General features: G+C 58.6%; 2 protein-coding genes across 4 annotated transcripts in view; one reads left to right on the top strand and one right to left on the bottom strand.

The window, feature by feature from the left end:
* The first annotated feature begins 7327 nt into the window (after positions 1–7327).
* Positions 7328–8000, top strand: GNG14 (G protein subunit gamma 14). The gene is made up of 2 exons (XM_024219802.1): positions 7328–7420; positions 7875–8000. Exons 1-2 carry the CDS (start codon positions 7328–7330, stop codon positions 7998–8000), a joined length of 219 nt encoding a protein of 72 aa, XP_024075570.1.
* A 1128-nt stretch (positions 8001–9128) lies between these two features.
* FBXW9 (F-box and WD repeat domain containing 9) overlaps positions 9129–16068 on the bottom strand; it is a 12420-nt gene continuing 5480 nt past the window's right edge. For all 3 annotated transcript variants that reach the window (XM_026660683.1, XM_026660682.2, XM_026660684.2), the window contains exons 6-11: positions 15639–15730; positions 12392–12540; positions 11618–11731; positions 10757–10846; positions 10214–10279; positions 9129–9816 (exon numbers count right to left, since the gene is read on the bottom strand). In XM_026660683.1, the coding sequence (XP_026516468.1) occupies positions 9742–9816; positions 10214–10279; positions 10757–10846; positions 11618–11731; positions 12392–12540; positions 15639–15730 (586 nt within the window). In that variant the 3' untranslated portion in view covers positions 9129–9741. The remainder of the gene's footprint in view (positions 9817–10213; positions 10280–10756; positions 10847–11617; positions 11732–12391; positions 12541–15638; positions 15731–16068) is intronic.

The raw sequence follows: 16068 nt of genomic DNA, 5'->3' as shown, positions 1-16068 counted from the left end.
CCCCTCCCCGCTCCGAGCGAGCTCCAGCCCCCCCCGCTCCGGCCCCCCACCAGGCCCCCGGGGAGCGCCGCAGACACCCGGCCCCGGCCCTGCCGCGGCCCCCGGCCCGGGTGGCTCGTACCGGCGCCTCAGGCCCCCGCTAGACCCGATGCCGCATTCCTGGTCCTGGCCGCCGCCATGTTGACTCCGGCCGCCTACGGCAGCCCCGCTGGGTCACGCGCGCGCCCCCGCGTCCGTACTGCCGGACGCTGCCATCTTGCCCCTCAACCACCGCAGCGCTGGGTCCGTACGCCTGGGAGCCGCCATCTTGAACAGAAGCCGGGTACGGTGGCCTTCAAGGGTCAAGTCTTGCTCCCCGGCGAGGGGTTTAGCGCTCCAATCCACCTCGCTGGGGCGAAGGTGGGGTGGGGTGGACGCAGTTCCAGGGTGTTGGCCTCCGGGAGCTATCCCAGAGTGCTCCACTGTGACCGCTCTGGACAGCGCTCTCAACTCAGCTGCACTGGCCAGGTAGGCAGGCAAAGCCCCGGGAACGTTTGAATTTCATTTCCCGTCTGGCCGGCGCGGGGCGCGGATCGGCCCCGGTGACCATGCCGGGCCCGAAGCGCCCGCGGGCCGCAGCCTGGACCGACCGGGAGGTGCTGGATCTGATCGCTCTGTGGGGCGACGCCGCCGGGCAGGCGGAACGCCCGGACCCCGAAGCCGGGGAAGGCCCCTCTGGTGAGACCCTTCGTCACTAGACTACAGGGCTTGAAAGCCGGCGTGGTCCATGGCTCGTTTCCCGCGCGGCCGGGCCGTATTTTCCCGGACAGGTTCGGCTTTTCGGTTCTTAGATCCCGCCCGGGAGGAATTGGTAACTAGCTAAACACGTCCGGGGAAATACGGACCGAGGCTCACCCTAGATGATCCTCAGCTGTGGGGCACGCGGAGCCCCCTGAACCTTTGGCCGGGCTGGATTCGCTGTTTCTAACCAATCTGCTGTGGCGGGCGGCCGCCGACCAGCTGTTTTGGCAGGGAGCCAGCAGATGAGCCCGTGTGGCTGCAGGTTCTAACCCGGCTCCCACGGCAGGTCCGGGCTTTTACTCCTCCCTGAGCAAGAAGTTGATGCGGCTGTCCCGGAGGAGGCTGTCTCTCCCCCTCGGCTCTGGGAAATGTCAATTCCCCATGGTGTGGGCTGCTGCTGCTCCTGGGAGCATTGCTCTGTCCGCCCCACCCCTTCGCACACAGAGGGAGTTTTTAGTGAGTTTCTCAAATGCCCCCCTCAGGCTGAGCGGCTGAGAGCCTGTGTGAGTTAGAAATCCCCCCCACACACACACACGCCCGGCAGCCCCTGGGCCAGAGGTGCCCTCGAAACACTTCATGGCGGTGAATCGTTCCCACCCAGCTGGTAGGCTGAGACCCAGGAGAGAGCAATTTCTGGCTAGCTGAGCTGTTCGTGTTTGGCTGACCGGGATCTTTCCTGATTCTAGGCACGGGGTGGGGAGTGAGGTTGAAGCAATCATCCCAGAGAATTGGGGGCGGGGAGGGGTTGGATTGTGCTGCACATTCACCCTAAAACCTCAGCCCCACCTTTTAAAGGGCCAACCCAACGGGCTTTGCTGGGTAGGGGAAAGGAGGGCGCTGCTGTTTGAAACCGTTCCCACATGTTAGGAAGGCTGAAGAAGCCGAAACCCTTTGCCTCACCCTGGCTGCCTGCAAGCCGAATTCGGTTGCCCAGCTGAGCGTGTGTGATCTCTCACGCCAAACTGGCAGGCACTCAATAGAAGGCAAAATGCGACCTTGTACCAAAAGCACATGTGCTATGTAATGTGAACCGCTTGATTCAGTGTGAAATAGTCTTCCCTTTGTTCTCTAAAAGGTGTCTTTTTTAAATACTACTCTGCCTTTTTTTCCCTCCCACAGCTGCAAAGGTTTCTACGCTCCCCCTATCATCTCCGTCCCAGAGGCTGGTGCAGATTAGAAGGCCAAAAAAACGCACTTGCGACGAGATGTTCTCAGAGCTCATGCAGTCCTTCCGCACTGAAAGAGCTCAGCAGAATGCATGGAGGCAAACAATGGCAGAGTTCAGGAAAGCAGAAAATGAACGCGAGGAGAGGAGGTGGGAGCGAGAGCAGAGGAGGTGGGAGCAAGAGGAGAGGTGGCAGCAGCGCGATGGGAGGAGACAGGATGAAATGCTGAGGCTAATGCAGGAACAAACTGACCTGCTCAGGCGTCTGGTGGAGCTGCAGGAAAGGCAGCATGAGCAGTCCCTGTATAACCACCCGCCCTCCTCCCCAAGTTCCATATCCTCCTCACCCTGACGCCAAAGAACGCGGGCGGGAGAGGCTACGGGCACCCAGCCACTCCACCCCAGAGGATTGCCCAAGCAACGGAAGGCTGTCATTCAATAAGTTTTGAACTGTAGTGTGGCCTTGTCCTTCCCTCCTCCCCTCATCCACCACCCCACCCGGTGCTTCCCTCCTCACCCACCCCTCCTGGGCTACCTTGCGAGTTTTCCCCCTATTTGTGTGATGAATTAATAAAGAATGCATGATTTGGAAACAATAATGACTTTATTGCCTCTGAAACTGGTGAGCGAAGGGGGGAGGTCGGTTGGCTTACAGGGAAGTAGAGTCAACCAAGGGGGCAGGTTTTCATCAAGGAGAAACAAACAGAACTGTCACACCGTAGCCTGGCCAGTCATGAAACTGGTTTTCAAAGCTTCTCTGATGCGCACCGCGCCCTGCTGTGCTCTTCCAATCGCCCTGGTGTCTGGCTGTGTGTAATTGGCTCCCAGCCTCCCACCCCCCCATAAATGTCCCTCCCCTACTCTCACAGATATTGTGGAGCACTCAGCAAGCACTAATAACAATGGGAATATTGGTTTCGCTGAGGTCTAACCTAGTCAGTAAACTATGCCAGCGAGCTTTTAAACGTCCAAATGCACATTCTACCACCATTCTGCACTTGCTCAGCCTATAGTTGAACAGCTCCTTACTACTGTCCAGGGTGCCTGTGTATGGCTTCATGAGCCCTGGCATTAAGGGGTAGGCTGGGTCCCTGAGGATAACTATTGGCATTTAAACATCCCTAACGATCATTTTCTGGTCTGGGAAGTAAGTTCCTTCCTGCAGCTGTTCAAACAGACCAGAGTTCCTGAAGATGCGAGCGTCATGTACCTTTCCCGGCCATCCCACGTTGATGTTGGTGAAACGTCCCTTGTGATCCACCAGTGCTTGCAGCACCATTGAAAAGTACCCCTTGCGGTTTATGTATTGGCTGCCAAGGTGGTCCGGTCCCAAGATAGGGATATGCGGTCCATCTATCACCCCACCACAGTTAGGGAATCCCATTGCAGCAAAGCCATCCACTATGACCTGCACATTTCCCAGAGTCACTACCCTTGATAGCAGCAGCTCAGTGATTGCGTTGGCTGCTTGGATCACAACAGCCCCCACAGTAGATTTGCCCTCTCCAAATTGATTCCCGACTGACCGGTAGCTGTCTGTCGTTGCAAGCTTCCACAGGGCTATCGCCACTCGCTTCTCAACTGTGAGGGCTGCTCTCATCCTGGTATTCTGGCGCTTCAGGGCAGGGGAAAGCAAGTCACAAAGTTCCATGAAAGTGCCCTTACGCATGCGAAAATTTTGCAGCCACTGAGAATCATCCCAGACCTGCAACACTATGCGGTCCCACCAGTCTGTGCTTGTTTCCTGGGCCCAGAATCGGCGTTCCACGACATGACCCTGCCCCATTAACACCATGATGTCCAAGTTGCCAGGGCCTGTGCTTTGAGAGAAATCTGTATCCATGTCCTTATCACTCTCGTGATCGCGCTGTCGTCGCCTCCTCGCCTGCTTTTGCAGGTTCTGCACATACTGCAGGATAATGCGCGAGGTGTTTACAATGCTCACCGCAGCAGCGGTGAGCTGAGCGGGCTCCATGCTTGCCGTGGGATGGCGTCTGCATGGAAAAAAGGCTCAAAACGATTGTCTGCCGTTGCTTTCACGGAGGGAGGGGTGACAATGTTTTTCCCCCATCAGGCATTGGGAGCTTAACCCAGAATTCCAATGGGCGGCGGAGACTGCGGGAACTGTGGGATAGCTACCCACAGTGCAACGCTCAGTGAGTCGATGCGAGCCCCGGTAGTGAGGCCGCACTCCGCCGACTTAATGCGCTTAGTGGGGACATACGCAATTAACTGTATAAAATCGATTTCTAAAAATTGACTTCTAGAAAATCAACCTAATTTCGTAGTGTAGACATACCCTGTGTGTGTCAGCTCTCGGGCTTGTCCCCATTTAGGTCAGCTGGGGAACAGAACCAGCGTCCTGGGTATGTAAATGCATGAGCCGTTCCTACCCGAGCTACAGACCCAGGTGCTGAGTTAGCAGCCTTGTAATCTGCCATAGGGGGCCTGTACGGTGACTCAGCACCATGTCGGGCTAGAGCAGTTCCGGACGCACATACCGGGGCCTGTTCCCTCTGAAAGGCAAAGCAGCCCGGTTCTGTTCCCAGCTCTACCTGCTGGGACCACAGACCAGCTCTCTGTTCTGGGGAACTGTACTCCGGGAACCATCGGCTCCTAGCTGGGCTTTCGCAGCACAGAGCCGTCCGGGAGGCATACGTGGTGAACAGTGAGGGTAAATTAACCCTTTGCCAAGGGTCCTGGCAGAGTCTCCATCCCTGACAGGATTTAAATGAAGACGGGAGGTTTTTCTAACTCTCCTTCACACGGGAATTGAATCCTACCAGGGCAATCGCATGGCCGGTTAGACAGGGGGTCGGATTAGGTGATCACACCGGTCCCTATGGGATCTATGAACTGGCCCTTCCCGGCAATCCTGTGCTGGCTGGAACGTGTCCCGTCCGCCTGAGGCTGCCTGCAGTCAGGGTCGAGTGGCTCATTGCTTAGGTTCTGTTCACTGGAGCGGGCAACACCACATGTGCTACCCCTGCTCCCTTGAGCCACAAAAACTGGGGTGCAGGCTGTATTGCCTCCACCCCCCAGCTCCTTTCATCGCTTCTACTGCGCCCATCATGGTGGTATCGAAGCTGCCCCCGCTTTCTGGTTCCTCTCCCCATCTACCGCCCCACCCTTATTGGATTCCCTCTGCCCCTTTATCACCCACCCTTGCCAGCTGGCGCCCTCCTGCCGCTCTCCGGTGGGGCTGAGGTGTGGGGAGTAGTGGACGCGAGTCCCGATCACACGCTGATCAGGAGCCACGTGAGGCCCAGCCCAGACAAAGTGGGTGTCCTGCTACCCAGGCCCCATGAGCAGATTTCTCCCCCGCCCCACCTCGCCTTTACACCAACAGCCATGACCTCCCGGGGCCCCAAGCCAGCTGGGCCGGATGCCCGGGCAAAGGGAAGTCTGTCTTCACAGCAGAGTGACCGTCGCTGACCTACAACCCTGTCTGCCAACCTCCGGGGGTGCCCAGCAGTCTGGAGGGGGGACCCCGGAAAGCCAGTGTGCGGGGTCCCTGCACAGCCCCCCCTTTTCCCAGCTGCAAGCCAGTGAGGGACCCCACGTTCCTGCCCCACGTCAGAATGGGAATGGGGAGGTGCTACAGCCCTGCAGCATCCAGAACTGCCCGAGGGGGACAGATTCCGCAGCGGGGCCTGCAGCTGTGCCCGAACCAGCCTGGCAGCTTGGAAATGCTCAGCCCCTGCCCGTGGGTTAGAGCCGCAGGAGAGCCGCAGCTCCCTGCCCCCCAGATACCCTCATCCTTTGCAGGCCGATTGATAGAACTCCTGCAGCTCTTCCCAGGAGGACCCTGGGGTCCCGTGACACCAGAGGTTTGCCTGTGGGCTCATGAACCCAGCAGTGGGAGGCAGGACTCCTGGGTTCTCTCCCCAGCGGCGGGAGGGGCGTGGGGTGTAATGGTTAGAGCGGGGGGCTGGGAGCCGGGAATCCTGGGTTCTATCCCCAGCAGCGGGAGGGGAGTGGGGCCTAGTGCTTAGAGCAAGGGGGCTGGGAGCCAGGACTCCTGGGTTCTCTCCCCAGTGGCGGGAGGGGCATGGGGTCTAGTGGTGGGACTGAGGAAGAGGGGCTCTTGGAAGGACTCCTGGATCCCAAGGCATGAGTGCCACTCTCGCCCCTCCCCCACCCCTGCGAGCCCTTCACCCCAGGCCTGGCTGCATTTCGGCAGAGCAGCCTGCAACAGCTCCGGCTGCTCTCGGGGCTGAGACGCTGGAGCCCCCCTGCCAGGGAAAACGCTGCCCCGGCCCAGCAGGAGGCGCTGCCCTTAGCCCCGCAGCAGCGGCCGCACTTCGCTGGGTGACATTTCGCTCTGTACAGGGCCCCGGTGGCTTCAAAGGCATCAAAGCATGTGGGGCGGGCGGGGAACCCGACTGAACCTCTGGCTGCTGAGAGCAAGGGCAGGCAGGGGGTGGCCTGGGGGGGGATAAATAGGGCAGAGGTGGGGGCATCAGGGGGCTGGTGGAGACTGACAGAAACGGGCAGCGATACAGCATCTGGGGAGTGCGCTGGGCTGCAAACTGGGGGGACGTGTGTGTGTCGCCAGCTCAGGTGAGCGGAGGTGGGGGGAGCCAGAAAACAGGCCCTGATTTTGACCCCCCCTCCCCTAAATCGAGACGACAGGGGAGCCATGGAATTGACAAGAGGTTCGGATCAGGGCCAGGCTCAAATGCCGGGTCTCGGGACCAGAGGGGATGAGTTTCACGGGCGGCTGGAGGACTCAGATGGCTCCTGCCGGTATTGGCCCAGCTCTGGGACGGCCTGTTCCCGGGGCAGGAGCGAGAAACGGGGTTAGGGCTCAAACCTCAACAGTGTGTGTGTGTGACTCCCATCCTGAGCTCGGACTAGGACCCAGGAGTCTCGGTCCGGGGGGGGAGGGGAACTCCTGGCTCGTAGCCCCACTTCTAAAAGGGTAAACTGTCCAGAGGAAGGCCTGGGTGTCCGCACTCCTCGGTTCTATCCCGTTCTAAGCGTGGGGGCGAGTGCTTAGAGTAGGGTGGGGGTGGGAGCCAGGCGTCCTGGCTTCTACCAGCTCTGACCACTTGGTTGGTGACCCCAAGCCAAGTCACTGCCACACTCTGTGCCTCAGTTTCCCCACCTATTCAGTAAAGGGGATGGGTGCCCAGGCTTCCTGGCCCAAGATTTAGTGCCTGCCCCCAATCCGTTGTTGTGCGCTGTTAGAGATCTGCCATGCCCCGCCCCAGAGGTGGCTGCATTTCAGCGGCAGGTCAAAGGCATTTGGGAGTCTTCGGATCTGCTGCCGTTTAAATGTCACGGACGTTTGCCTGCTGCTTTGGTTCTCGAGGCGCAGCCGGAGTTCAGCATCTTCACCCCCTTGTTGGTCTAACCCAGCCCTCCTGTGCCCTGCAGATGTCGGGGAAGGTGACCAGCAGCAATCACACAAGCCAGGGCCAGAGGGCGGTGGAGCAGTTGCGAACAGAAGCCGGGCTGGAGAGAATGAAGGTGACACGACCCCCCCTCCCGATCCCTACACTGGGGAATTCATTTGGTGCCGGATTGTGGGGGGGCGTTTCCAGCCCTGCAGCGGGCCGGGCACATGCCAAGTTCAGGCTGTTCCATCCTCAGGCCCTTGTTTACAGGACGGATTAGAGGGAGGAACACGGTAATTGCCCGGGAGGTGGTGGCGGGGTCAGGCCAGCGTGTTCCTTTCACGCGTGGTTTAGCAGAAAAACAGATCCTGCTCGGATCACCTGCAAAGTCGGCTCCGAAAGGGGGAGGCAGCGCGGGGGGATGGACGGGGCGGAGGCTCCTGGCCCCTTTCAGCTCTGCCGGGATGGGGCCCTCCCCGCTGGCACTGACCCGCGCGGTGGCTGGGTAAGGTCCTGACTCCCACGCCCCTGCTCTAACCACTAGCCCCTGCCCCCCACCCCGCTGTTTGGCTTTGTTCACCTGCCAGGTCTCCAAGGCAGCCCGTGAGCTGCTGCAGTACTGCCGGGCGCACGCCCAGAGCGACCCGCTGCTGACTGGTGTCCCTGCCTCGGCCAACCCCTTCAAAGACAAGAAAACCTGCAGCATCCTGTGAGGACCCTGGACCCACCGCCCCAGCCGGACAATAGGGAGCGGCCTCGGAGGGGGCATGACGGGGTTCCTCCTGTGTCCCACCCTATCACCCTGCTCCCCTCCCCCCAGCCAGATCAGCGCAGCCTCGGTGTGCAGAGAGGAGACGACGTTCCGACCCCTGGGCCCCGCTCCCTCCTGGTGTAAACCGGGTGAGAGGAGGAGCAGGGAGTTGGGGGGAAAGCGTGACCCTGCTGCAGCTGGGGGGAGCTTTGCCATCGCTTTCAAGGCGGCCAGGATCTCCCCCACGGTACAGCAACCCCATCGCCAGATACAGCCTCGTGCGCACACGCTGGGGAAGGGGAGCCAGCCAGGGCCAAGCCAGCCTAGCAGCCCTGGGAGATGGGGATCGTTCTGGGTCCTCATTCAATCCACCCCCCCTGGGGCTGCGGGAGGCCAGACTGGCAGCTGGACAAGCTGCCCCCACTCTACTAGGCTGCCTCATCCCTGTCCGGGAGGAACCCCCCCCTTGGGGGTGAGGACAAGAGGGAGGAGCTAAGACTCAGTGGGCCGTTCCGTTCTCAGCCCCCCTCCCTGGCTGCCCGACTCCCTGTGTGACCCCGGGAAAGTCACTTCCACTCCCTTGTGCCTCAGTTTCCTCATCTGTGAAATGGGGATGATACTTCCCAGGAGGGGGATCGGGAAGCACTGGGTTACTACGGTGATAATGGCCTGGTAGGCAGACAGCTACAGCCTGCCACTGCAGGGAGCCCAGTTAGTGATGGCAGCCGGTTCTGTTGGGTACCAGGCGCAGCCGCGCCAGCTCACTGCACACAGGCGGGAACGGCTCTAGATCTGGACTGGATCAGAACCAGGAACCGTCTCACTTTGTGTTCGTGTAACCCCCGGGGCCCTGATCACGGCTGATGCGCCCGTAACACCCCTCCTAATAAAGCATCTGCAGCCCAGTCCCCACCCGTGCCGAGTGCTTCGCTCAGCTTGGAGACCGACGCTGGCCTGGGCCCTTTCGGTTCCTGCTTGGCTGGTGCCAGGAGAAAGCTGTCGCGCCTGGATTTTCAAGGCTCCGGGGACTGAATTTAAAACTAAAGGTGATTTCACTGGGAAGGGGATAAAAACCCACCGACATCTCGAATCAGATCCTGTCTGGCAGAACAGTTTAATCAACAACATTAGAACGTGCGTCTCAACTGCGTCCCTGTAAGTTACACGTCAGCTCTGGACTCTGTTTCGAGCTGGTCAGCCCTTGCGGCGAGCGCCCCCAGGCTGCGCGGAGCCGGGTTGGATGCTTCTGAGCCCTTAGGGCCGTCCCTTCCCGCGCTGGGACCTGGCTCTGAAGGAGCAGCAAGAGCCCTGCGCTGTGGGGAAGCAGGTGGGAGGTAGACCGATAAGTAGCAGAGGCCGCCTGGCAGGCAGGCAGGCCGGGGGGTGATAACTAAGGAGCCCAGCGGGTGGAAGAACGGGAACCAGAGAGAGCGAAGTCAGTGCATCGAGCAGGGAAGGGCTGGCCGGGCTCTGATCCCTCTGGAACCGCTCTGGGAACAAACGGCAGGGCCAGGGCGAGCTCAGGCAGTGAAGCTTTGACCTCCTGGCTCCTCGGGCCTCTTCCAAACAACAACGAACAAACGAATGACAAACGGGGGCTGGAACTCTGGCCCCTCCCCCCCGGGCGGGAACACGGCGCCGGGGGCAGCACCCCCCTCCGGGGCCACAGCTGCAAGACGTGGCTCCGCGGATCCAGGCCTCCTTCAGGCATTGAGCCTCCAGATTTCCAAGGACAGGCCCCCGGAGGCAGCGACTACAATGTCGCCTTCGGCGCTGATCTGTGGGGGGAAGCAGGGAGCGGGAGGGGTGAGCGTAAAGGGGACCGAGGCCATGTCAAGCGGGGATGCCCCAGAGTTCCTGCTAAATACACCCGGCCCCTGCCCCGAGTTTAGCCACACGGACAAAGCGTCCAGCATTCAGCACGGCCTCAGATTCCCTCCCCGGGGCAGCAGAGTCGCTCCCCTGTGCTCAAGGGGAAGGGAGCGCCCCCGCGGGCTGATCTGAGGGGTCGCCCGCCCTGGAGAGCCGGGGAGAGAGGGGGAGGCGGGGCGTGGGGAGGGTGCAGGGACATGGACATTCCCCCACTGGCAAGAACACACTAGACAAGCCGGCTGGGAGGGCAGAACGGCCAGGCGCCCTCGTCCCCCAGTTTGGAGTCCGAGCGCCCCTCCTTACCCCGTTCAGCACGTTGTTGTGTGTCTGTGAACAGACAGTGCGAGGCGGGTCCGTCGGAACGTGTATCTGGAAAGAGAAAACTCTTGGGGAGGCTGCCCAGGGCCGGGTGAATCCATGGGGAGGAATGGGGGGAGCCCCTTTCCGTGCTATTTTTAGGAGAGCCCATTGGTGCTTTGGTGATCAACACTAGCATTGGTGCAGCTCTCCCGGGACTGGCTGCCGGTGGCCGGAAGAGGGGCAGCAGATCCTCGGCCCAGACGAGGCTTGGATCGGAAATAGCTCATTTGCACGATCCTTGCTGTTCGCGTTACAGAGAAGCATGTTCTCTTTCAAGGGCCAAGACACAATCCTCAGAACCCTCCAGGAAGCAGGAATCACCCCTCTCCCCCAGGTGGGGAAACTGAGGCACATAGCGGGGAAGCAGCTTGCAGCCAATGTCACAGAGCTGGGGTTGGGACTCGGGTTATCCTGGCTCCCAGCCTCTACGAGCAAGTCATGGGGAGTGGGGCGGGGGAAGGATTCCTAGGGAAGCATGGACCTTACCCGCAGGGTCTTGTCAGTGGAGGTCGTGTACAGAGTGCCCAGGGAGTGCCAGACCCCAGTGATCTGGGACCGGTGACCCACGTCGAAGTACTGTGGGGAGGAAAGAGACAGTAAGCCCTCTGCAGACCTCCAGCTGGGACGCACCACGGGGGTCTCTGTTCCTAGCCCGTGTGGGTCCCATGCATCTCTCTGTTCCTAACCCATCACCTCATGCCGGGGACTCTCACGCATACGCATCCCAAGCCCGACCAGTGGTTCCCACTCCAAGGTGCTTCGGAGGGCCCAGTCTAGGGCGTCGCAGGTCAGATCACACCAGGATCCCATGGAAATCTACGTATTTTTGGTATTCATGTGGCCCCACCACCACAGTATCTGAGTGGGCCACGATCTAACCACACCCCCCTGTGAGGTGCTATCGTTATACCGATGGGGAACTGAGGCACAGGGTGGCTAACGTCACACAGGAAGTCGGGTCACCCAAGTGCCAGGCAAGTTCCTTACCGCTGCGCCATCCACCCCAACAGGCCCATCTGCTGCCATCCCAGCTGGGTGTGTGTGTGGGGGGGGTCAAGTAGCAAATGAGTCACTGAGAGCCATCTCCCCTGCCCTCCAGGGCGGGATGTTCCCTCCAGGGCATGGGGAACTGAGACCCATCCAGCATGAGGCTAATGGAGGAGAGCCCTCAAGTGAAACTGACGATGAAACTGACATTGGCTGAGTTCAGGGCCTCAAGCGGCAGGCAGACAAACAAGAGACAGCCCTGGTATTAATCATCTGGGGTGAAAGTGGGGGCGAAACAGGCCCAACGCTTAGCAAGCCTGCACCCCTCTGTTAAGCCCTGGATCGGGGACCCCTGCATACCCGGATGTGCTGGAAGCAGCCTCCTCGGTTTTCAAAGACATAGAGAAGCCCCTGGTTGTCCCCGGCCCACAGCTGCGTCCCCTGGTAGGACATGGAGAGCAGGTAGGAGTCCAGCTGTGGGAGGAAAGGAGGAAAGGGAGGATGACACAGCTCTGGGGGAGGATCGGTGTCTGGGTGGGCACCACACGTGTTAGAGAGAACTGAGGCAGGATGAGTGGAACAGGAGAAAGAGGCCCAGGTTTCAGGGGGGGACCCGCAAGCCCCAGAGGTTCAGCATGGGACGCCAGCCCGGCAGCATGTTTAAGAACAGTCTGTTTCTTACAGGGCTGCCTCCCTCATTGCTGGTGAATGAGCAGAACACCTGGCTAATCTGGCAGGAGGAGCTAGAAGTGCTTCGCCGTCATTAAGCACCACAACCCTTCCTCTACGAAGGAGGCATCTGTTACCCCACTGTACATCTAGGGAAACCGAGGCACGGCGAATGACTTGCCAGAAGTCAAACAGTACGTCACTGGCAGACCCAGGAGTCCTCACTCCCAGCCCCCACCTGCTCTAACCACTAGACCCCACTGCCCTCCCAGAGCTGGGGATAGAACCCAGGAGGCCTGACTCCCTGCACCCCACACCCTCCTTCAGATGCAACCAGTTGGCTCAGGGACTCAGGTAGGGAGCGTTTACAAACTCCCATCTCCCTCCTCTCCACGGTGATTCCAGGCAACCTCCACTGCCCTCAGCAGGTAGGAGGGAGAAGAGCCACCAGCTCCGGCCACCTACCTGCAGCCTCTGGAGGACGCTGTTGGCCCGTCGGTCGAAGACGACCAGCGTCCGGTCCTCGCTGCCTGAGATGATGAAGCGCTCGTCGGCCACGAGGGACAGGACGGCGCTGGAGTGGAGCTTGCGGCTCTTCAGCGGGACCTGGGCGGCTGCCGGGAAGGGAACAGCGTCAGGATCTCTGCCGGGGCGACTGTGGGGATCCTAGCCAGGTGCTGCCTGCACTGGGCCCTGGGTCAAACTAACGTAGTTGAGAGGGGAAGTAATGTTCTATCCTGCACCCCCACCTGCATGGCCAGGGGGCCAGCAAATCTGCACCCCACCCCACCCTTGGAGCAGGAGATCTCCGCCCCCCACCCATGACCCACACCCTGCAGTCAGGGGGCAGCAGATGGTGACAGTCTGTACTCCTATGTTCGCCCCTTTTAGAGGAGTATGGTAAAACGTGTACAAAGTATGCCTTGAGAGGTATCACTTGAAAACTCATGATTTGCTGATGCTTATTGTCTTGGTAAAATGGTGTGACAACATTATATGTAAAGTTACACATTCCGGAGACATGTTTCCACGTTCTGGAGGGCAGTCACAAACCAGTTCCTCAGAGACAAAAGGCTAGACTATGCCTCAGCTTGGTGTCAACGAGGTCAAGTGGCCCATCACTGCATTAAGTGGCCACTCTTCTGTTGGAGACAGGGTGTGGACAAAAAAAATATCTACATTTTGACAAAGCAGCTTGAGATTCCTGCCCACCCAGGCTCTCTGTCCCCTGAACCTTAGCTAGAGGTGAGAAATGACTATATTGACTGTAAAAGGATCAATGGACACAAGTCAGATATCAGGAATGGCAATCTACAAAAACCTCTAGGAGAACACTTCAACCTCCCGGGCCACACAATAGCAGATGTTAAGGTAGCCATCTTACAGCAAAAAAACTTCAGGACCAGACTCCAAAGAGAAACTGCTGAGCTCCAGTTCATTTGCAAATTTGACACCATCAGATCAGGATTAAACAAAGACAGTGAATGGCTAGCCAACTACAGAAGCAGTTTCTCCTCCCTTGGTGTTCACACCTCAACTGATAGCAGAGGACCTCGCCCTCCCTGATTGAACTAACCTCCTTATCTCCAGACTGATTCTTGCCTGCATATTTATACCTGCCTCGGGAAATTTCCATTACATGCGTCTCATGCCACGAAAGCTTATGCTCCAATACATCTGTTAGTCTTAAAGGTGCCACAGGACTCTCTGTTGCTTTATATTGGGAGAGTGGATGCCCCAAACCATCTCTCCCTTTCTCTCTGCCCAAGGCATTGACAACACTTGAAGAACAAAGGACGCAGCGGTGGACTGAGGAGGGATCCTGACTGAAAGATTCAGCCAGGAAGACTGTTGGAACTTGTGGTGCGAGAGACCTTTGAATTCACTTCGGGAATGTCTACACTGGCAAGTTTCTGCACAAGTTATTTGCAGTTATTTTTATGAAAGTGCTGGAATTAAACTGCGGGTGCGTGTCCACACTGTGCTCCTTGTGACGGTGGAGCGCATCCACATTAGCAGCTCTTGCAACGGCAAAGAGAGCAGTGCATTGTGGGAGCTATCCCACGGTGCACCTGGCCGCAGGGTGCTTTGGGAAAGGTTTGCGATGCCTCATGGGGCAGGCACAGCGTCACACGATGTGATCAGGTTCCCAATCCCATCGTTCCATGGGCATCCTACTACACTGTCAGCTGCTTTTCAACTGAAATGGGGGGGGGGGAGTGAGTGTGTGTGTGTATGGAGAGGGAGAGGAGAGACTGTTTTGGGGGACAGAGAGAGTGTCAGCATGCTGGCTTGTAAAGGTCAGACAGCGGCAGGAAGCAATCAGTCCTGAGGCAGGGGAAACCCCGACATCAGCCCCTGCCTCCCTCCCCAGCAATCACACACTCACTCTCTCTCTCTCACACACACACACACTCTCTCTCTCCACATGTTTGTGTCCCGGAGCAGCACAGCACCCAAGGGCCCTCAGAAACAGAGCTTACAAAGCGGAGGGGAGCATGTCTCCAGGGCATGAGCAGAGCAGTCACTTGAGGGACTATGGGACACTTCTGGAGGCCAATTGATAGCTTTCTGGGCTGTAATGTGTTTACTCTGCCAATACAGGGCTGGACCCTCCGTGCTTTAAGGCTTACGACTCTCATCAAGATGGTTTTTTCTCCAACCCTGCAACTGAGGAGTTTCTGCGCACAAAGTGGCTTGGCCGTGTGTACACCTGGGGGGTTACACCGCAGAAAGTGGCTTTCTGTGCAGTAACTTGCCAGTGTAGACAAGGCCTTAGCTTGTTAAATTAGGTGTTAAAGGCATTTTACTTTTTCTTTGTAACCAATTCTGATTTTCATGCCTCATTACTTGTCATCACTTTTTGTTAATTCATTTGTTTGCTCTATTGTTTTATCGAAACCAGGGTGTTTGGATTGAAATGTTTGGGATTTGGGGATAACAGGATTTGTGCAGATCATTTTCTACTAATGAACGACGGACAATCTATGAGCTTCTCTTGTCCAGGACAGGGCTGGACGGTAGAAGCTGCACATTTCGGGGGGGTGGGGGGAAAGGAGTCTGGGCTTGGGCGTTTGCTGGTGTTGCCCTGAAGTGTCGTTCAGGAGGGGCTGGCTACTGCACTCATACAGCGTAGCTGGGAGTAACTTCCATGCTGGAGGCCGGGTGTGAGCAGACCTGGAGTGGTTGCTCCCATGGCGAAGCAGTGTAAAAGGCACCCCAGGTTGGAGAATTGAGGGGACATAGCTGTCCATCAGTCCAAAGTCACACAGATCTTCACCTCCAGCCAGTGGATTTTCCCTCCCAGGTCCCCACTGGGAGGCGGGAGGAGGGGAGGGGTTGCCCCAAGCCTGGGCTGCCCAGAAACCCCCCAGAGCAGCATTCCTGCTACCCCGGCCGAACTGGGCCAGGCCTGCGAGCAACAAGCTCCAGCAGCATCGGAATCACTCCCCCTGGACCCCTCAGTAATTCAGGCCTTTTGCACAGCCCTGGTGGCTTTCCCCCAGAGATGAGCCAGGCGGCTCGGTATCATCAGCCCCATTTTACAGAGCGGAAAGCTGAGGCACTGCAAGTGGCAGGAGCGGAAAACGGAACCTCAGGGCCATGGGACTGGGAAAGGACCCGCTGCATTGGGCCCCCGGGTTCAAGGGTGCAGGGATGGGCCCAACCAACAGCTGGAGCCTTGATCCTAAAGCCAGCCGCGGACACTAACCTCGCGGGTCGTACACCGTCACCTTCTTGTCGTAGGTCCCCGTGACCAGGATGTCGGGCAGGTAGGAGAGACACAGCACGGGAGCTTTCCCACTGGGAGTCGGGGAGACAAGACAGCGAAGGGAGAACAAATATGATCCTTCATACGAGCCTCGTCACCCCCCCAGGGCTGGAATGCCCAAGGCCTTTGGTCCCTCTGTGTCCATCCTCTGGGCGGGATCCCGATAACGTCTGAGCGAGACCCTTCTCCTCCCGACGGTACTTATCAGAGTCCCATTACCGTACTGTCAGAGCACCTCGCAATCTGGGCTCCCTCATTACCGTACTGTCAGAGCACCTCGCAATCAGGGCTCCCCCCCGATTACCGTAATGTCAGAGCACCTTGCAATCTGGGCTCCCCCCCGATTACCGTAATGTCAGAGCACCTCCCA

The sequence above is a fragment of the Terrapene carolina genome, unplaced genomic scaffold (genome assembly GCF_002925995.2).
Source record: "Terrapene carolina triunguis isolate 2854851 unplaced genomic scaffold, T_m_triunguis-2.0 Scaffold833, whole genome shotgun sequence".
Taxonomy (NCBI): Eukaryota; Metazoa; Chordata; order Testudines; family Emydidae; genus Terrapene; species Terrapene triunguis.
This window is presented reverse-complemented; position numbering and strand designations above follow the sequence as displayed.